General features: G+C 40.4%; 1 protein-coding gene across 1 annotated transcript in view; it reads left to right on the top strand.

Moving 5' to 3' along the window:
- Positions 1-21645, top strand: part of SYT6 (synaptotagmin 6) — a 602681-nt gene extending 581036 nt beyond the window's left edge. The window contains exon 7 of the mRNA XM_089681083.1: positions 11927-21645. Within this exon, the coding sequence (XP_089537209.1) occupies positions 11927-11998 (72 nt within the window). The 3' untranslated portion in view covers positions 11999-21645. The remainder of the gene's footprint in view (positions 1-11926) is intronic.
- Positions 21646-21949: the final 304 nt, after the last annotated feature.

Genomic DNA, 21949 nt, shown 5'->3' with positions numbered 1-21949 from the left:
GTTGAGTGCTGTTGATTTATGGGGGTTTATTACTAGTCCAGACAGCGAACCAAATGCCTCGAGAAGCCGGAGTAGGGATGGAGAGGAGGTCAGTGGAGATGTAAGAAAGAACAAGACGTCACCCGTGAAGAGACATAGTTTATGATGCATGCCTCCTATCTCCAGTCCCCTGATATCCGGATTAGCTCTGATTAAGAGGGCGAGAGGCTCTATAGCCAGGGCAAAGAGGAAAGGGGACAGAGGGCAGCCCTGTCTCGTGCCCCTGGAGATTGGGAACTGAGCTGACCTATGCCCCAGATACCTAATTCTGGCTGAAGGCTCTCGATACAGCGAGAAGACCCAGGTTAAAAAATGTGGGCCGAAACCCCAACGATGCAATATATATCTGAGGTAAGGCCATGAGACTGTATCGAATGCTTTCCTGATATCCAGGGACAGGAAGCAGGCTGGGATATTACGGGACCTGGCTAAGTTAGCCAATAGAGATGCACGCCTAATATTATCCCCTGCTTGCCTAGTTGGGATAAAGCCCACTTGGTCGTTATGTATTAGAGAGCCAATACACAGGTTAAGACGGGAAGAGAGGATCTTGGCTAACAGTTTGATGTCAATGTTGAGGAGAGAGATTGGCCTATAATTGGACCACTGCGTGTCATCAGAATTCGGCTTAGGGATCATTGATATGTTCGCTTGTACTGTTTCATGGTTGAAGGTTTGGCCAGACAGTAAGGCATTAAAAGGATTAGTGAGGATAGGTGTAAGGAGATGGGCAAATTTTTTATAATAAGTGGCTGAGAAGCCATCTGGTCCTGGGCGTTTACGTAGTTTTAGATTTTTAATGGCGTCTAAGGTTTCGGCTGGGGAGATGGGTCGCTCAAGTGCCACTAATTGGCACTCCGAAAGTTTCGGGAAGGAAATGGAAGTTAAAAGGGCCTCTGCTTGTGCGGGGTCAAAAGGTGTGGAAGAGGAGTAAAGCTGTGCCAGGTGTTGTGCCAGTCTGTAGAATGAGTTCTGGGTTGCTAGTGAGGTTGCCAGAAGAGGTGCGTAGCCAGATAAGTTTAGTAAGCTGGTCAAGCCTGCGGAGTGAGAGGGCCAGGAATGTATTGGGTTTATTTGCCCTAGTGTAATATTTGTGCCTAGATCTGTGGAGTGAGAGTTCCGCTTGATCTGTGAGAATGAGATCTAGAGCCAATCTAGATCGCTCCAGGGCCTCACAGTTGGCAGGCGTGGGAGCCGCCTGGAAAGCTTGATGGGAGCAATCGTAGCCCTGTTCCAGGAAGAGACGTTGTCGCCGTTTGGTTTTATTTAAGAAGAATGCTTTGCTAATGCAAAACCCTCGCAATACCGGTTTATGTGCTTCCCATAACAGGAGAGGAGAAATATCAGGCGATTGGTTAAGAGAAAAATAGTCTTTAAGGGCTGCTTCAATTTCTAGACAGTGAGCTGGGTTTGCAAGCAAGTTATCATTGATGATCCAGGAGGGTTCAGCAGGGGATGGGGCTAGCGAGGTCATGGCCGTGAGTACGGCGCAATGGTCAGACCAGGGGATTGGAATTATTTCAGAAGTTAGGAGCCGGGAGGTAGAGGCGGTGGTAATGAAAATATGATCTATCCTGGAGAATGACTGGTGGGGATGAGAATAAAAGGTGTATTGGCGTTTAGCCAGGTTGAGTTCTCGCCATGTATCTATCAAAGAGAAACGGTGTAGTATGGCTTGGAAGGTTTGTTTAGAGGCAGGGACAGGAGATAGTTGAGGGGATTTGTTGAGAAAGGGATATATTACACTGTTAGAATCTCCGCTAACAATTAAAGTTCCGCGTTTATGGTGGTCTATAACCGAGAGTATGTGGGAAAGGAATGGTAAAGGGTCTTGGTTTGGGGCATAGTATGCAACAATGGTGACATCTACGTCCAGGAGTTGCCCTACTAACAGGAGGTAACGACCCTCTGGATCTTTGATTTCGGTACGTAGAGTGAAAGGTGTTGTGCGATGAAAGGCAATCAGTACCCCCCTACGTTTGGTGGAGGCAGAGGCTGTATAGACCTGAGGAAATCAGGGGCCAAAAAACTTAGGAGTAGAGTTGGGAGTGAAGTGTGTTTCCTGTAGACAGACCACGTGTGCTTTGAGTGTAGCAAAGGTTCGGAAGGCCTTATTACGCTTCTGTGGAATATTGAGGCCCTGTACATTCAGGGTAAGGATATTTAACGAGCCCATGGGAAAAGTGCATAGTGGTTAGAGTAGCATGTCACTACCTCCGGGGGTGGAGCATGATGGTTACTGTGGGAGATGAGGACGCTGCGGAGTGTGTTGTGCAGAGTCATGGAGTCACGTTGGAGAAGGGGAGGAGGGGTACGGTATGTGAGAGGCAACAGGAAAAAAAGGGTGTAAGAGGCCATTTAAGGCCTAGAGGGTGGGTTCCCAAGGACACCCCGAGTCAGGGCGGGCTAGGGAACAATAGTAGCCCAAGTGCTATTAAATAACCAATAACACAGGGGTTAGGTTGGAGTGTGCAGGTACACGGACCGTAAGGATGACAGCAACGAGATTGATAAATGATGGCGAGGTCCCAGTAGAACAGGTGCATAAAAAAAAAACATATTAAAGAAAATCATGGTATCCTAGGTTCAGACGGCAGTAGCTGTACTAGTGATATATCATGGGGGAAGGGCTGTGGCATCACATGCCGTCAAAGCCCAGGCTCCCAAATATAAACTAAGCTAGAATGAAGCCCGGGGGGGGGGATGTGGAACAATCCCCAGGTTGCGAAGCAACCAAAATTTACAAGGTAGAGGGAGAAAGAATATCAACGGTGGTAACCACAACGACAGTCAAGAGGGTACACCGTTTGGTGTATGTAGCCAAAAAAAAAAAATGAGGGAAAAAGAATAATCGTGGGATATAGTTCAGTCCATGGTATCTTGTGAAGATAGACCCGGAGACAAAAAACGTCCTCGTTTGTGGAGGTTGAGTGGGCCTTCAGTAGCCCGCGCGGGGAGGGATTTCCGCGGTGAACAGGATGCAGACCTCCGCTTGGCGCTCTCCGAAGGCATCGCTGGAGAATGTAGTTGCAGGATCCGCAAGGTGTCTAGGAGATCTTCTGGAGTCTTGCAGGTGTAATCTCAGGACTGGTATCGGAACCGCACTGCGAAGGGGAAGCTCCACCTATACTGAATAGCGTGTTGTTGGAGCACTAGTAGGTGAGGTTTCATAGCCCTGCACTTGGAGATAGTTGTGGGGCATAGATCTTGGAATAATTGGTAGGTATGTCCCTGGAACTGTAGAGATTCTGCGTTACGGGCAGCTTGTAGGAGTTGCTCTTTGGTGCGGAAGAAGTGGAGCTTGGCTATAATGTCGCGTGGAGGACCATCTGTGCGTCGTGACGCTAATGCCCTGTGGACTCTATCCAATTCTAATCTCTCGATTGGGATAGGGGCAAGCTCTTGGAACAGAGCTGTAACCGTTGATTGGACATCGACGATCGTTTCCGGAAGGACACGGATACGCAGGTTTGAGCGCCGTGCCCGGTTTTCAAAGTCCTCCAGTCTTATCAATAATGTAGCGTTTTCGTCACGCAGGAGATCCAGGTCATCCGCATGTGTCTGAAGCGAGGCGTCAAGACCATCTACCCTCTGGTGCGCTGTCCTAGTTCACGGATTTCCCTAGATAGCGTGGCAGTGATGTGGTCAGAGGTTTGCTTCAAAGCTTTGTGCAGCATTTTTTCAAAGCGTGATAACAGGTTAGGGGATGTAAGGTCAGGCGTCAGGGCTTGTGCAGGGACATCAGTTTCAATGTCAGACTCACCCTCAGACGTGCAGGGATGGCTGGGCTGCGGATCCTGCAGGGCTGCATATGCCCCTGCTGCTTGTTTGCTTCCACGTGTTGGGGCGGTGGCCATCTTTGTGGAGGCCTTTGCCCGGGCCTCCTTGATTGTTTTGGTGGAAGGGGGGACCTGGTGCCGAGGTGCCCCCTTAACCATTGTGTAGTTTGTGGGGGGGGGCTGTTATAGTGATTTCAGCCCCCCTGTTCTCCCTCTCCTCTGCCTGGGCGCAGTGTAGGCAGCGGTGGGTGGGCATGTGTGCGGCTCACCACGGGGACACGAGTCCCCTGCCAGAGATCTCCGCTCTGCAGCAGGTGATCCGCCGCAAACCAGGGTGGATCAGACCCTGGATGGATTGCCTCGGGGATCGGGTCCTCCTCAGGATATATTGCGGGCTGGGACCCGCTGCTCAAAAGGCGCTGTTACCCAACAGGGAGGCGGAGCCTTATCGGGACATGTCCGTCCCACCGGCCGCGCATGCGCACCCCTGATTGAATGTTTTTAAGGTCTTTTTCTCTTAAGAATGAACATTAAGGAATGTTACATTTGTCCTGTGAAAAGCAACAAATGGAATCTCCCATTTCACACATATTACAAACTTTATGGGTATTATTTATGATGTTTGAGGGAATGCAGAGACATTTGCAAAGCAAATTTTAATAAATAGCCCCCCCCCCCCAGTGATGGGCTTTACATTTGAGGCCTTATAATTATGTTATTTTCAAGCATACACTGGGGGTGGTTGAGGTTTTCAAGTAGTACTGTGAAAATAGAGCTGCCAGGAAATTAAACTTGTCTAGGCTGTATAAGAGCGTATTTATGAATGATTGCTAATGGTACTTTATTTCACTTAGAAACATCTAGTGGCTCTCAATGCTGCTGTTAACATAACAGTTGTTATATATTTTACAAGAGCCTGATTGTCCCTACTATGCTCTCAAGCCACAGGCTGGATTGCAAAGCACAGTCATCAGTTGTACATAACGGGAGATACATTTAGAACAGTCCTTTATCTTACACTTATAAAGCAGAGCCTATAGGTTAAAATACATTCAGATGGGTCATTTACATGAAAACATTAAGACTGAAAAGAGCTCTTTATAAATTAAGTTTAAAAAAATATTATTTTAAATGACTTATCTCAAAGATAATATAGCATATTGCTTCTCCACTGCCTGGTGACAGATTGGTTGTTAAGGGTTGAAGTTTTTGATAGACTTTTGTTTTACCATTCACAACCAGACCTGGGTAGACTAGGATATACTTGGCTTTATCTTTTCTACCAATTACCATGACATTGTAATCCATAAAACATCTATCAGGTACCAAGGTCAATCAATGCCTTTTCTGTCAAACAGTTCATCACAAGACCAGCAGTAGAAGTGACCTGATTCATCTGATCAATTAGTCAAAAAAAATTCAAGAGTTGTGTTTTGCCTCAAAACAAAGTGTTTTTAACAATACTACAATCGCTCACTAATACACGGATTAGGCTTAATAAATATTAAAGCAAAACATGATTTATTGAATAAGTTCTGTTAGTATAATAACATAAGAATTGTCAGAATTGCAAATCATATTTAGATCATATTATAGCAAGAATAAAGCATCAATACATCATCGGATATTGTAGCATCACCCGTTGCCCAACGATTGGGGGACTTCAGCAATCAGCAAAGGGGAATACGGAAATCACCGCAAGGCACGTCTGCCGCGTCTTCAATAAGTCCCGAATTCCCCTAGAATCCCCTGTCTTTTATATACATAATTTCCAGTGTCCTTGTCTATTGCCATGCGCAGTAGACTCTGTGTAACTATTGTGACTATTAACCTTGACTTGTTCGACTATATATCTTTTAGCTATAAGTCCTTGACTAATTGCGACTGCACATCTGGTAACTATGAATCATAGATCTAGTCTTGATAGATTTTAACAATGTCCTTGTCTTATTATTCTAAACTCTAGTTACTCCTACACTGATATATCCTACTAAAATTATGACAATTGAGTGACAATCATCCTTCACACATACATTCTATACACCCATGTCACATATGTATCACAGTGGGCTGTATTTGTATACATCTAAAAAAGAGAGAACCCCTTAAAAGAAAAACAAACATTCGGACAACTGAATTTAGTAGCTAGACCATGACCATGGTTTTGATTTACCCTTCCTTTCAGAAAACAGCCCAACTGCAGATTAAAAAAGGTCATACTGTGGGGGAAAAGGCCACACTGAGTTATCAACTTGTTCTAAGAGACAGTGGGTTTATTTACCAAAGCTTGAGAGTGCAAAATCAGGCTCACCACTGCATAGAAACCAGTCAGCTTTCAGGTTTTATTGTCAAAGCTTAATTGAAAAGGCTGATGTTAGAAGCTGATTGGCTGCCATGTACAGATTGTGAGTGAACCAGCTTTAATAAATTTCCCCCAATGAGCCTAACCAAGGTAGATTTGGGCACCAAATTATTTTGTTTAGAAATAAGAAATGTAGCATTTGCTCAGATCTTTCTGTTTTGTGAGCTGAACTAGAATTTCTGAAAAAGCAATCTGTTCTCTAGGTAACAATGAAATTCCTGAAGCATGAAGAACAAAGTGCTTTGTGATATGTTAATGTCCTAAGTTTCTAATGAACATACAGGCAGCTTATGGGTTTGACCCACAAAATGAATGCTTCGGTTAATCCATGTGTGCTACTGCTATACTGTAATACTAATAGCATGATTATTAAATTAAAATAATTCCCTGCAAACTAAAATTTTTGAAAGGGAAAGGATAGCACCATATGCCAATAACTATTAGCTGTAGCACAATGTGGAAGCTCCGCATACTATCTCCACTGCTCATTGCTGCATGTTATTTAGATGGACTCTCTATAATGCTTAATAATATAATTAAAAAGTAAAATTAAACTATCCCTGCCACTCCATGAAAAAATGACTGCTCGTGCATAGAAGCTGCTACTTTAATCCATGCATTAAAGTCCTTTTGATAACCATTTGTGTATCTGAACTCTGAAACATACCACATACAGTAGCAAGGACAGATAACCTTTGCAGCACAGTGTAAGGAGGAATTACTGTTGAATTTAAACCAAAGATAACAAACCCTGTCTATAGATGGTTATCAAACAGGCTCTGTTGTACTGCCTTATATTGCCACCCTAACATGTTACAATCATTGGGAACTGAAGTGAGAAAAGTTTAGGCAGGCATGCAGAAACACAAGGAGGAGCTCACCAATGTGGCACTGCTCATTCATTCAGAGGCATGAGTTTTGAATAGCAGTGTCACCCTTCCACTGTAAGGCTGTACCACAAAGCTCCATTTCTCATAGTTAGAAATTTGATGTGCATGTCCAATTATGTATGTGCAATTAAAATTTCACTTTCATTTTCCACTTTCAACATAAAAAAAACTGGAAACCCCTTGAAGAGAAGTAGAGGTTATGGCAGTTGGAGGGCTTGACCAATTTAGACCATGAACAAGAACTTATTAATGTAAATGTCACTGAATTTTTTAAATTTTAAAGAATTTCCTTTAGTAGTTAAAAAATCCTTTTCTCATAAGATAATTTAACATTTTAATAAAAAATAATCAAAACCAAACAAACCTTTTCTGTGCTATTCCCTGATTTACTTTTATTTTGTTACTGGGGCCTGACATTTCCAGATTTGATGGCTTAGCCTTATCAACTGTCATCTACTGGTCCAGTGAGAGAACCTTTACAGGCCACTGCAATGACAATTATTAGGGCTTAGTCATGAAGTCAGAGGAATTTGAAAAAAAAGGCATAAAAGAAGCTTTCCCTGGTAAAAAAAAAAAAAAAGTTAACGACAGATATCTCATAGTGATTTTAGGAGTTATAAGACAGAGTAGGGCTGAGACCCCTTTTTTGTGCAATGTACCTTCAAGCCTTCTATACTATTATACTACTACCAGAGAAAGACAAGAAGCTCAAAGTTATATGATGGGCTCTGAGATGCACTAAATGGCCCCTAAATTCAAAATATCCCTAACAACAGATTTCTGGTGTTTGCACCAGTATCAGTAACATTGATGATTTGTGCGGCAAATTCAGGCAGTGCTTACTACGCCACTTAAAGAAACCATTGCTCTGGCATTATCAGATTCTTAAAGAATGAATACCAGTTCCCAGATTAGGAAACTGGTGATAATTAAGAACAACTTGGAGCTGGCATACACCAGTAGCATATGTATTCCCTGTTCCTACTAGCTGTTGGCTGAACGATTCCCTTTAAGCTAAATGTAATCAGGGTTACAGGTGATGTCAATAACAAATATCGAAATGCCCATATTTTGGAAATTACTTGTCACTGGGTGGGTGGAGCTTGATGGGAAGTGAGAGACTAGCTGCCTATCAGTTCCACTCTACTTTTGATTGGCACTACAATGGGCAGATTCGAAAGGCACTGTTAGACTGAATAGCGGCTATGGATCTGCCCACTGCTTGCGCTGTCAATCAGAAGTAAACTGACCTTGAACTAGTCTCTCACTTCCCCATCAGACTCTGCCCACCCCAGTACAAAACTATGGCTATGCATCTTGCGGTGTGACTGGCACAGTGGTCAGAAAGGGATGGAGGGTAGGAATGCACTGAAGGAGGTGTGTTCAGCGCCTTTTATAGATTTTCCCACTTAGCATTAGAAGTTGAGAGATTACACCCAAAGAGTTGTGTAAATTTTCAGTAAAGTCTATTCTTTCTTTTAATAAAACAGACAATAATAATATATCGTACATGTATTAGTTGTTTTTTCTATACATTTAGGCACGTTTCACACAGTTGGGCTGAGTGTATCCGCCTGTCATTATTTTAGGCGGATCTAATCAGATCCTCCATTATCCTCTATGGATCGGCAGATGTAAACGAACTTGTGCTCATTTACACCTGCCTACATCCAATCCAATCCTATTTGTTAAAAACAGACAGATGGGTATCTGTTCTCCATCTGTCTAGCAAGTTGGATTCGATGGCAGTTGGGTGTAAACGGACAGGCGGTCTGTTTACATCCAACTGCCCATAGAGGACAGAGGGCTGTGTCTGTGTCCACTTTCCATAAGCAGACATGGACCAGCCACCCGATTGTTCACCAGGGATCTGCTGACTCCTGGAGAAGCCCACCCCATGTACAAGGGGCCTTATTCCTCTGAATTTATTTTTGTAATTGTCCCCTGGACACACTGACAAACTCCCCATTCTATTTGTAACCTCTGTGTTGCCAGGACCTATGTAGTCCTATAGGAGTTTCCTGTATGTGCCTGCTCCTGCTTTGTTCTAAAACTGTATGGGCAATGTTCTGAGCACTACAATAAAGGCAATGTGGAAGAGACAGGGAACTGCTGTCAGTCTCTCCTGTGGTGAGGCAGGAGAGAAGTGACTTTTGCTTGATGTGCTCCCCACGTTACCTCTCTGTACAGCACTCAGAATGCTGGACGAACAGTTGTAGCTCAAAGCAGAAGCATGTACATAGAGGAGACTCTTACGGGACTCCATAGGTCCTGGTGGTACAGGGGGCACAAATAGAAAGGGGAGAGTGCCCGTGCGGCTGGTGGACAATTTCAAAAGTAAGCTCAGAGGAGTAAATCTATAGAAAAAAACAACTAATACATGTAGGCTATGTTACTATTATCTGTTATATTAAAAAAATAGACTTTATTGTCACTTTAAGTAGAATTTACACACACTGGATTAATAGTGGAAAATAATTATAAGGTATACTTAGGGGTGATGATTTTTTTTCCTTGATGAAAGAAATTTATATAAAACAAATTAACTCCCTATTTACATCAATGTTTCCCTGATTAAACAATGTTACCTACAACAACATTAATGATTTCCAATATGCTAAGAGTTTCTAATGAATTAATTACTATATTTTTTCATGATCATGTCATGTATGCACTTTTGTTGCTTGAGAAGCTTTTCATAAACGCCCTTCTGTAATGGCATATTGACTTTTTTTTTTACATCTTTTACATCCCTTGACATAAATTTAACTTTACAATACTGACAGAAATTGTCAATGTTGTTTTTGAATACAAATTGAATATTAGGTCTACTGAGCCAGACAAGATTTACTGAATATTTTTCTTCTGTTTGCTAATAACATTGAGTTCCTTTAAAATGTCACATCTTTAAAGAAGAAAAATATGATTGTGTTAGTGCATTAACTGAATAGAATATAATAGAATAGAATATTGAGTATTTTTACTTCTGTTTCACTTATTAAAGGAGATCTATCCTTATTACTGGACTCAAAGAATAGAGGCACAGAGGTAATTGAGGTTCACACTATATCACCTTACATCATTGCACAAACAATGTATCATTAATTTAATCGATATCCAAGACACCACCTGTTGCTGTTAAAATAACTGAATATCAGGTCTTTGTGTCATGGAAGATGACCCCCACTAGTGCTGTAACTTGTTTTCCCTACTCTAGCAACAAAGCCTAACTAACAGTGTAGTACCTGAGTTATAAAGGGGACAAGCTGCTTGAATGGTTCCTGTTCCACATACTGAAGAAAATGTGTGAAATAACTTTCCCTAACCAGAAAAATCAGTGCTCCAATGAAATATCTGATTTTTTTTTTTTTAATGGCAGATTGGTCTTGTGTGGCTAAGTCATGTTATACATTATGATAGGAATGGCATCATTTTCTCCTTATTTTGCAAATTAATTGAAAATGGTAGACATCTATAGGACCTTAGTCCACAAGCTTCTGAATAATCCTGGGGATTTTAAAGAAGTAGTTATGCTGCAAAATCTGCCTATACCTCACAGAAACACCTAGATGGCATCACAGTCCCCTTGCCTGATTCGACAGAGAAACATGATGCTTACCTAGATGACAGGCAACCAAGGAGGGGGGAGCAAAAACCTCCAACATCCATGGTTTTTAGGACAAAAACCTGTTAAAAAATAAGTATTTGGGAAATAGGTCACAGTCAGGGGCGGACTGACCATTTGGAAACTCGGGCACTGCCCTAGGGCCCGGGGTCAGTAGGGGGCCCCATGAGATGCCCCTGGTACCTTTTTCATAGGCTATTATTATTATTATTATTATACAGTATTTATAAAGCGCCAATAGTTCGCTCAGCGCTGAATTTGAATTTTTTTGAATTTGGGTAAGGACACAGGGGCCCCATGATCCCCTATTGCCCGGGGCGCCCCATGAGTTGTCAGTCCGCCCCTGGTCACAGCATACAACATTTTCTACTCAGTCGTGCTTTCGACATCAGCTTCTAATGTGTCGATTTTTGTAGTCAACCAGAAGACAACAGACCTGGACAGATAACACTGCTGGAGCTCCACTCAACCTATCAAAAAATAAAAGTCAGCAGCTACAAAAACAAAAAAACAGCCACTTACCTGTCCCTTGGTCCCGCGGTGTGTCCCCCGCAGCTTGTTTCACCGGCAGTCCTGTATTCTAGGAGGTCAGCATCTTCAGTGTGGGCACCCGGCTGTGAGCTTGCAGCTTCACAGCCGGGTACCCACTGTGCATGCGCGAGTAGCACTGCGCTTCGTGAATGGTCCTGTAGTCTTCTGGGACCTGTCACATGTCCCAAAAGACTACAGGGAGGGAGGGAGGACAGCTTCTGCTTCCGATCACCCAGGTGATCAGACCAGAAGTGGGAGCGGGTACCTGTTGAATTCGGGTACCCGCTCCCCCCCACTCCCCAAAGGTGCCGATCCTTAATGGGGAGTGGGGGAGCAGTCCTTAAAGCGGAACTTCCCCTTTTGGGTGGAGCTCCGCTTTAAATACAGCCGAGGCAAAGTTGTCAACTTAAGCAGTTAGGTACACACTGTATATCTGCAAGGACCAACTGATATATTTCTGTACTTGCATTATTTTAAACAGAGTGAATTTTTTGGAAATGTAGAAGTGAATTATCTGGTGATCTATACGTTCCTCAAAATGTTCTTGGCTACTACTATTGTTGTTTGAACTTGGGGAAATGTGGATGTTTTGCAGAGATGAAATGGATACTTTTTATTTTTAGATTATGTCTACACATAATATAAACCCTGCTAGGGTCAATAATGTTTTCCTTAACTTTCATATATTCTTTATCCACAGTGGCAAGGACGAGCTGCTAGCTTCGACAGCCAGGGGTCCTGCCCCTCCCCAAAGCCCCCACCAACTCCTTGAACCAGCTGTCTGCAAATGAAGTTTTGTAACACCCTTTGAAGTCTTGTTCAAGACCCCTGCCGAGAGCTCTAAACTCTTGAACAGCTGGTCACCAAACCAGAAAAGTCTGGTGGACTTTATTGACCTCAAGTCAAAAACAGGACAAGTATATAAGTGGTTTGGTTTTGTCTTGGTCTGTTGTCTCCTAAGTATGTTATACTATGGTGTTTTTAATCATTTAACTCCTTACTTGGACTAAGGACTACTAGGGCAGGCTGACCAATTTTAGACTCTAACAAAAGGGGTACAATTTTACTGTATGAAATAATTATTGTTATTGGACAATGAATGTACATTGAAGTGTTCTTCTTTGTAGGAAACTTGGAAGATGTACTGGAAGTGGCTGTGAGTGTTTATAATCAGTCACTGATCCACTAACACTAAAGAAAGTAGGAAAAAATGATTAATATTTATACATGAAAACTATTGTTCTTTATATGTGATATATCATCAACATGTGTTGTCTTTGATGATATTACTTTGTGTAAATTGACGATATTAATGCTTTTACATTTTGAGCTTTGTTGATGCTTACGATAACATTCACAGAGAGTTCAGTTATTCAATGAAGCCAACTTTTGTCTTTTTATGAGAGTTGGTCTTTTTACACCCCACTCATGGAAATTTTAAAAATGCATGAGTATGCAGTTGTCTTAATGCTTAGGAGATCCTCACATACTGGATCCCTGTTCAGTACTCAGGAAATCAATGCAGACTGCAGTGATATCAAAAGACACTGGTCAAAATGTCAGCAAAAACATTCTGCATGTCACTTTCAGGCTCTTTGCTTGTGGATGTTTCGTAGGTTCCTTGCGTGTGCTTTTATTAAGTTCACCATGCCCTACTATGATCAGATCACTAACCCCATGATTTCATTATAACCCATTAATGGATAACAGCTTATATTGCTCATCACACTGCAGATTATGACTACCATTTGTTTGATTAATTCAAAATAATTCATAATAAGTCTGTATACTGTTTTTCTTTTGCAACTGTAACTTGTATAATGTTGTCCAGTCACCCTGACTGTAAATTCAGTTATTGTTAAATGTGCACACTTAAAGTGCCAGTAAAACCACAAACATCAGCCTTCTTGTCCACATAATTCCATTGGCAGGGTCACTAGTTAGCCTCTTAACAGCTTGAAATGAATGAACATGTAAACCAATACCATGCACTCTTTTTAGCAAATGTTGGTAGGATAAAAAATAATTCAGGGTTAAGGTTAGGGTTTGTAAACTTAAAATGATATATGTGTCAGTAATATTAACTTACTTAAGCCAACTGGTATTTCAATCGGCCAGTAAAAGTAAACCACCAGTTGATTTAAACATTTAAAGCAAAATGAAATGTTCAGCCCTTAGTTATAGTCTACTTGACACTTTTAGTGATTTTTTTTATAGTCTTTATCTATTCGGGGAGGGAACTAATGGTGCTAGAATTGTCCCTTTTAAAAATTACAAGATCTACAACTGTAGTTACACCTATAGCCACTGTTTGATGTAGGGGACTAGTAAAGCATATGCTTACCATTTACAACAATTTGAAAAGAATAGGGAAGGATACATGTGTACCATAATTATGTATATATTACATGTATGCTGTGCATACTCAATATAAATTGTGATGAAAGTAAAGCTAGAATGGTATAACTGGATATCCTAAGTGTGCAGCTGTAATTATTTACATTATTTAGAATTGGATTTTTCTCACACCATTTTTTTGCAGAAGGGATCGCCAATATCCAAGATTGTTACATAGCATGGTTTATTTAAATAACAGTGCAAAAGCAGTGATGTGAAGTAACTCACACAAATCAAGCAGAAATGAGATTTAAGCAGCCCAATTCTAAACCCACTACCGGTTTGGTTTAAAGAACATTATTGCTCTTTGCAGGTATTAAATAAAATAAAATGGTTTCAATATTTTGTTTACTCATAGAAAAAATGTGTTTTTCACATACTTTTTTGCCTGATGTTCTTGCTTGCTACTGTCTGTGCAGTTAGTATATTTTTTGTATCATATATATTTTTAGTAATTATAATCAGAAACAATGATTAGCAGCCATAAAGATCTAATGAATATATAAAAGTCACAGGTTTATCCAGAATTATGTAGCACTTGATTACAAAGATAACACTGGGGCAGGCCCAATTGATTTAACAAATGCATCTACGTAAATACAACTTCATAGTTTCATAATTGTGCACATTATGGAACTACAAATATCCCACACTAAGCTTTCTTAGAAAAAAAAAAGCAATGGTCAATGGGATGATTAAAGGTGTCTTCACTGGAATAAGGTTTGGGCCAGAAAGCATACTTTAAATGCGGTCACCAATGGTATGTATGCAGCAAGCCACACTTGTATCTAATATGGCAGTGCAATGAACATAGACTTTACATTTTATCATTTTAGAGAAATCAGAACAATAAAAAATATGGTCATGGGAAGGTTTGCACTGTTATGGCCATCTTAGACAAGGCTATATTCACCAAAGCAGATGTTTTGGGATTTCATAGATGCTGCTGGTAGACCTAATCAACAAATGAGCTGGTGTAGGACTTGGAAACTTCAATGTTAAGCTTTCTTCACCAGATTTTGTAAATTGAAGTACTGGAAGTATTTACCCTTCTCCAAGTCGTCTAGCTTACCAGTTGAATGCATTTGTTTATCTTGTACATTGTGTGAAGACAAATTTATGGAAATATGTTTTTTCTTTAATGGAAAAGCATATAAAATCATACTATCCTTTACTAGCCTGTGGGGTTGCATTAAATCAAATTTATGACACAGTATCATTTCAGATATGCTGCAACATCAAAACCTGACATACAGTACATAATTTATTATCAAACTGCCATCCAATGTTGTATATAGATAGAAACATTTTAAGTTAAGGGATTTTTTTTTATACCTAGAGGTAACAAATACATACATATCTCAGGATTGGATGATGTTACATTAATCTTTTCAAACTGTAGACACCCCAATAAAAGCTAAACATTTTCAACCATAAATAATCATCTGCACAATATTTTAAATGAAAAAGCGTTTTCCAGTTCAGAAGTTGAAATTAATTAATTATAATTCAGGGGATATACATTCTTTTCAGGGAAAAAAAATTATTAACCAGTTAAATGCACAAATGTTTAAGCTTTTTACTGCACAGGCATGAGGAAACGAGATATTAGCAATCATATTTACATCCAAAAGTCAGTTTTAACCCCTGCCTGCCCACCTAAAGGGCCACTGGAAGGATGAGGTGGTCACCATCATGTGATCACTGTGATTGGCCCTCACAGTGGGCACAAACAGACCAAGAGTTGTCAGTGACAGTTTAGTCAGTGTGGTAGAAACATGCAGTGATTTGCACTCTCAAAACATCAGTACACAACTTCAGACCCCACGGATGCATCTGTGTGGCAAATGAGCATTAAGGCTCACCCACCCTGCTGCAACGGGAGCAAGTTATTATAAGAGCAAAGAGGGCATTTTGGTCAGTAATAGGCATGCTATCAATGGAGCCTAAAAGATTCTAAAAGAGATAGTTTGGCTGCTATCATCTGCTGTTAAGACCCAGGAATTCTTCTAGACATTAGGAACCTGTTGACAAGATCTATTCTGGGAAGCCTTGACTGACTTCCTTCATAAAATGCTTGTCAGTCTCTGGCTTTATTACTTTAAGTCACAAACCATGAACAAAAAGGAAGCATCGGAAGACAGAGTGAAGTCAGCCCTCCTGATGTTCATACCATTTTCAAGTATTGAAGCCAGGAAACTAGTTTTCAGTTGTAAAGGTTGGTAGTGGCATCCTATATCTCAACAAGGCAAACCTAAGATTTATTGTCAAATAAAAATGTAGTGCCATGATTTAAACTACCCTCCAAGAATTTAATGGTAAGGGAAAGACAAATTATTTTGTGGCTTTAAATAAGCTTGGATTATAATACCACAAATAAAAATGATTAAAAAAATCAAGATATAATTTGCTGGATATAAAACTGGATCATATGATATCATTTTGAAACACAGATAGAGCCTTCAAAGTAGATTTGCCTGCTGGTATAGAATAGGAAAATTATTTAATGTTGGATTTACTTTAGGCCACCTGTATCCTAAAGTGCATAGATTAAAAATATTAATGTTTTTACTAACTTAACTTTACTGCTTAACAAGCAGTAAAAGAGCTTTAAAACATCATTGACCTCTGCGGCTTCAGGTACTGTGAAGTAATTTATCCTCAAATATCACAACAGAGACTCTGGGTTCACTGGGCAAAGGATCACGTTTAACTAATCCCACAGCTTGAGGGCAAACAACAGCATTGTTGAATGTCTTAACTTTCCTTCTAAAAAAACATCCGATTTTTACCTGATCCACAGTAAACACCATCAGGTAAGTTTTAGTATTGACCAGTGGTTATGAAAAAAAAAAATTAACTCAGGAGTATCTCTTGGAATATATGGGCTGCTAAAGTATGCACTGGAAAATGATCAAATTTAGGTTGTGGCTAATAGCCTCAGCTTGTCATTGATTTGTGGACTGCAGATGAAATGGGTCAATAAATTCAACAGCAGGTAACTGATAAGCGTTATAAATAAATGATTGTGACAGCAAGCAAAATTTGAACATTTGAACAGATCACACTGGGTGCTTCTAAAACCTGTACAGCCATAACAGGAGAACATGCAGTGAATACTATTTACAAAGTTGCATTATTTCACTGCCCCGCCTTATTATACCAAATATGTCTGAAGATTGGGGCAAGCTGGAGTCATGCCTTAAGTTTATAATATGTAGTCTGTTCTCCTGGAAGAAGTAAAGATTTTTATTTTTGATGTTAAATGACCTATACTATTACATGTTTATCTAGAAAAGCATTTATTATTCTTATTTTAGCATTATAGCAGTTTACAATATGAAAACACATATTGTAATTGATTTGCTAAAACTGGAAAGTGCAAAATATAGCACAGCTCTGCAAAGAAACCAATCAGCTATCAGGTTTTTTGTCAAAGCTTAGTTGAACAAGCTGAAGTTAGAAGCTGATTGGCTACCATGCACAGGTGCACCAGATTTGCACTCTCCCACTTAATAAAACAACCCCATTAATTCCTTGTAGGATGACACTAGTGGTCAACTATTCCATTTGTTAAAGTGAACTTGTCATGAATATTAGAACATTAGTGAATTATAACATTCACACCAGACACATATTTTAAAGTGGGTTATTATATGAGCATTCTCAGACAACTTTTGGTATGTTTTTAATTGTGCTGTGAAGAACACCATTTATTTGACTTGAGGGTGAAAATGCAAAATCTTTGTATGATATACCTCAATGCAGTACACTGGTGTGAATGTGGTCTATGTATTTTAAGAAGTACTAGTATTTTGTGACGCAGAAAGATGTGAAATCTTCTCCTGATGTGAGCAATACCTAAAGTGCCTGCACATAACCCAATTTCAAAGCATGCACTTTTGACAAGGAACCTTGAAAGATGGGATGCACACTGTTTTACATATTCATATTTCATGAAAGTGAAGGTAAGTTATGTCCTCTTCCCCAGCACTTACCTATCCATAATTTAAAAACTAGTAGATTACACAGTCAGGTGGCTACTTCTGCCATGTACATAGCCATGGCAGTCAGTTCTCACCACTTAGCTATCTGTCTTAAATGAAGTGGTGAAAAGGAATCTTAAAAGGAAGCCCAAATCCGAGGCGCTTTTGTCACTTATCTCTTTTATCACGACGCCTCCCGGCCTGTAAAGGGGCTTTTGCTGCTGGGAGGTGGGGCAGGGTTTGTGATCATGTGGCCACCGTGATTGGCTGTCACAATGGCCACATGATCAGAAAGCTTCCGATCACAAGTAGCATATTTGCATACTCTCAGCGCCAAGGAGTTAATGAAGGCCAAACTGGAAACAGTTAAGGAGGTATAAAACCCCAACACAAAAATTTTATATATTGTAGCTTACCGATTCCTAAAAGAGAAGCATTGGTTTATAAAAAAATAAACAATCATACTCACTTTGGTAGAAGCAGCATTAGTCAGTAATGCTGCCTCTGTTCCCCACCACCTCAAAGACCAAGAGCTGAGAGATCAATCACCGGTGATCACTCAGTTCTCAGTCTTCAGTGGCTCTCTGCTCTGTCCCTCCAGCACTCCTTGGAGCTCTGGGCTGTGGAGGGGACAAGAGCGGCTGACTCAGGCTTTCAGTGGCTCACATAGAGCCTGAGCCAGCTGCTGGTCAAGGCATCTGGGTGTATCCCAACTTTAAAGTTGGGATTTTTTCAGATCCTGGACTAGCTGAGTGACGTCAGCCGACAGCGGACTTTAGTAGAACAAACTGCACTCCTGCCATCCCCAGGAGAAGCATAGCCAAAATTAAATGTTGTGGCTGCATTCATTTTCTTTTTTAGACCTCTTTCCTTCTGTTTCCGCCTAGTGATCTGGCCAGTAACATACCTCCTGTATTTGAGTGCCCCCACTCTGGATGAAGGAGCCACCTGTGTCCATCAACATTGTTAATCTGGGGGGAGTGTTAGATGTACTAGCAGATTTAGATACACTAAGCAAATTGAAGCAAACTCAAGCTAACACTTTTTAAGCAGTTACAGCCACATTATTTATTTGGGGGGGGAGAAAGGTTTTACATAAATCAACAAATGTTGATCATTGTAAGCACCCCTGTCTGTGGTAAATGGTCTATGTCATCCCTCAAACTGCTACATCTGCAGGACAGCTTGTTCTATTGACAAACAACAGACTTACTGGCCAGATCACCAGGTGAAAATAACAGACAGAAAATCTAAAAAAAGAGAATAAGTGCAGCCACCACATATAAGAAAATGTAACCTGTAACATTATAAATGTTTGCTTTGGGGTTTAACACTATTTTAAGGCAAGATGGGGTATTACAAGCACTCTAAAACTCAAGCTGTTAGTGTACAAATAAGTATTTTAAAATGGACTTATAGTTTGTAATATACACTAAAAATGAATCAGAAGGGCATATGCCATCATTACCAAGTCACCTCAATATTTTGAGTAAAAAAAGTTCTTGTCATATCTAAGAACTGCTATCCTTAAGCTTCCAGCCTAAGAAACATTGGCTATGTGGTCTTTGTGGACCAATCAGTGCTGCAGAGAGTCTTTTCAATTTTCAATCAGAGATTAAAAATGCTGTCCACATGTACACAAACAATTGCATACTATACAGAGAAACAAGATTTTAAAAGTGAACTCCGGGAATTGTATTGATTTTGTTATTGATATAAGTATGCATATCTGATATTCGGAGAGCCTTTGGTACTGCTGTAAATCACAGTAGACTATGCTACATACAGTGAGTATTGTGATCTTCTGAGTCCTAAGTTGCTCACTCGGCACGTCTTTTGTTCATAGAACGCCTAGTATTTTTTAATGTACACAAGGTATTCACTGATTAGATGAGGTGAAGGTCATGCCATCACCACCACTCCTCTCAACCTCATCCAATAAACAAACACTTATCATTCATTGAAAAAAAATACAAGTCATTCTTTGAATGGCGGAGTTGCCAAATGAGTGACTTCATGTGGTCAGTGATCAGAGGTGAGGCGGCTAACACTGATTCTAGAAGTTCATGCCTCTCACTATATATAGCGTAGATTGTTACAGTGATTTTCAGCTTCATTAGTGGCCCTCCAGAATCAATTATGCATATAAAAATTGGGCCAAGCTGGCCCAATGCAAGAGTGGAACAATTATAATTCCTGGAATTCAGCTTTAATACATGTAGTATACACTTTTTTATATGATTATTTGCATGAAAGCCTTAACATTTTTTCTTTTGTTTTGGACACAGTAGGGAAGTACTAGAGCCTTTGTAAGGTTATTTGTGGCCTTTGACCCCACTTGGAGAAACTTCCCCTCACTTCCTTTCAGATTAGGAAATTAGGGAAAATGACTCCAGTGAGGATACAGATGCAACAAAACACTCTTCTTCAGTAAACTGATGATGGGTTAAAACCTCTTTAAGGTTATTATTATTGTCTGGGTCTTTCTGTCCAAGTAGCAACAACTCCCTTTATTTCTTGTCCTGCTGTAATAAGGATGAAAAGTGAGTTGAAATCTCTCCAACTAGGTCTGGAGCAACAATAACAATCAAACACTCTTTCTAAGTCTATGAAAAAAAATTGTTTTTTGAGTTGAGCTTTAAAGTTAGCCTTTCCATTGCACTCAAGCAAGGTAACAGATTGTTGGTATATTAAGGAGCCTTTACGTACCTTTCAAACATATCTCCAGCACCCATTCCTATGCCACAGCCTTCATGAAATCATTGTACAAAGTCTAGCCACACATTGGGGTAGAGTTTACACAGAGCTAGGGACTTCCTCTTGCCCTTGTGTGACTGCACCAAGGTCTGGAAATTGGTCACAGTTATATGCCCCCATACCGAGAAGTTCTGGGTCTTTCTCCATGCGTCAAGTGGTTGTAAAGGACTTTTTTAAAATAGCAAACATTACCTGCTGTGTGCAATAGAACTGCACAGAGCGGCCCTGATCCTCCTCTTCTCGGGTCCCCTACCGGTGCTCCTGATTCCTGCCCTCTTGCTGGTGCCCCAACAACAAGCCGATTCCCATGGGGGCACTTGTGTGGGCTTGTACCCAAGCCCACGGTTGCATCCATTGACACAGACAGCAGGACTCGGTTCCGTTTCCTGCTCCCTCATCACTGGGTTTGATTGACAGGGGCTATAGATCTGCCCAGTAAGGAGGGACAAAGCCAGGAGAGACACAGCTCTCATGCTCAGCATTGGATCATGATGGGACTCAGGTAAGTATAAGGGGGGTGAGTGGGCAAGTCTGTGAAAGAAGGTTTTTTACTTTAACACATAGAATTCATTAAGGTACAAAAAACGTGACTTTAGAACCACTTTCAGTGAGCAAACAATGTGGCAGAGGCCTATGTGGAAGGTAAGTAATGGTTTGTTACCATGACTACTATCAAGTAAACCTGTTACTTTGCCCTGAATGTACAAAGTACAAGTTTGCTTCCATATGTATATCTAAAAACATTAAAAAAGACTACAGTATCAATCAAAAATATGTACAGCACCTTAAAGGATCTACTAAAAGATTCAAAAGATCAATACATTTATATTCATGACAAGTTTTCTTTATATCAGCCACTCCCAGCTTTACTTTGAAGGAAATCATTATTGTGTCACAATCATACAGGAGAGTAAAGTCCAGATTCAGTTACACACTTGACCCATAGATAATTTAGGACTTATATTTTGGTTCATGTAATCTACAACACAAGATAAGACAGCTAAATATCCTCAGTTGCCCCCACAGGGCAGATTTATCAAAATCCTTCAGTAAGCCACATACTGCATTGTAGCAATGAATACTGATGCTGATGTTTATAATTACTGTTTCTATACTAATTTCTGTATCAATGTATTTATTAGTGTACTAAGGAAGATGGCAAAAGAAGCACAATATACGTGGTTCATTGTGATTTTTGTCAAATGTGTTAGACTGGTATTTTACTAAGTTACATTTCTCAGATGACATTGAAATAAAATTTTCTATGATACAAATGAAATGTACACGTGTTCTTGTCTTTTTTTTCCAAATATGTAAATGTATCACAGCCTCCTCTTGTCTTTGGAAACATCTGACATACTAATTGGGCTAATGGCCATTTCACACTGGAACATGGTGTGAGCAACCCACGTTCCGTGGACTTTTCCCGCACCATGTTTAAATGCGCTGGGGTTGATTTACTAAAACTGCAGCATGCAAAATCTGGTGCAGCTCTGCATAGGAACCAATCATCTTCCAAGTTTTATTACCAAAGCGTAATTGAATAATCTGACGTTAGAAACTTATTGGCTACCATGCACAGC

Source organism: Staurois parvus, unplaced genomic scaffold (assembly GCF_062004578.1).
Source record: "Staurois parvus isolate SC_StPar_1 unplaced genomic scaffold, SC_StPar_1.0 ptg000258l, whole genome shotgun sequence".
Classification (NCBI taxonomy): domain Eukaryota; kingdom Metazoa; phylum Chordata; class Amphibia; order Anura; family Ranidae; genus Staurois; species Staurois parvus.
Note: the sequence above shows the minus strand (reverse complement) of the source record. Positions and strands in the feature narration are given on the sequence as shown.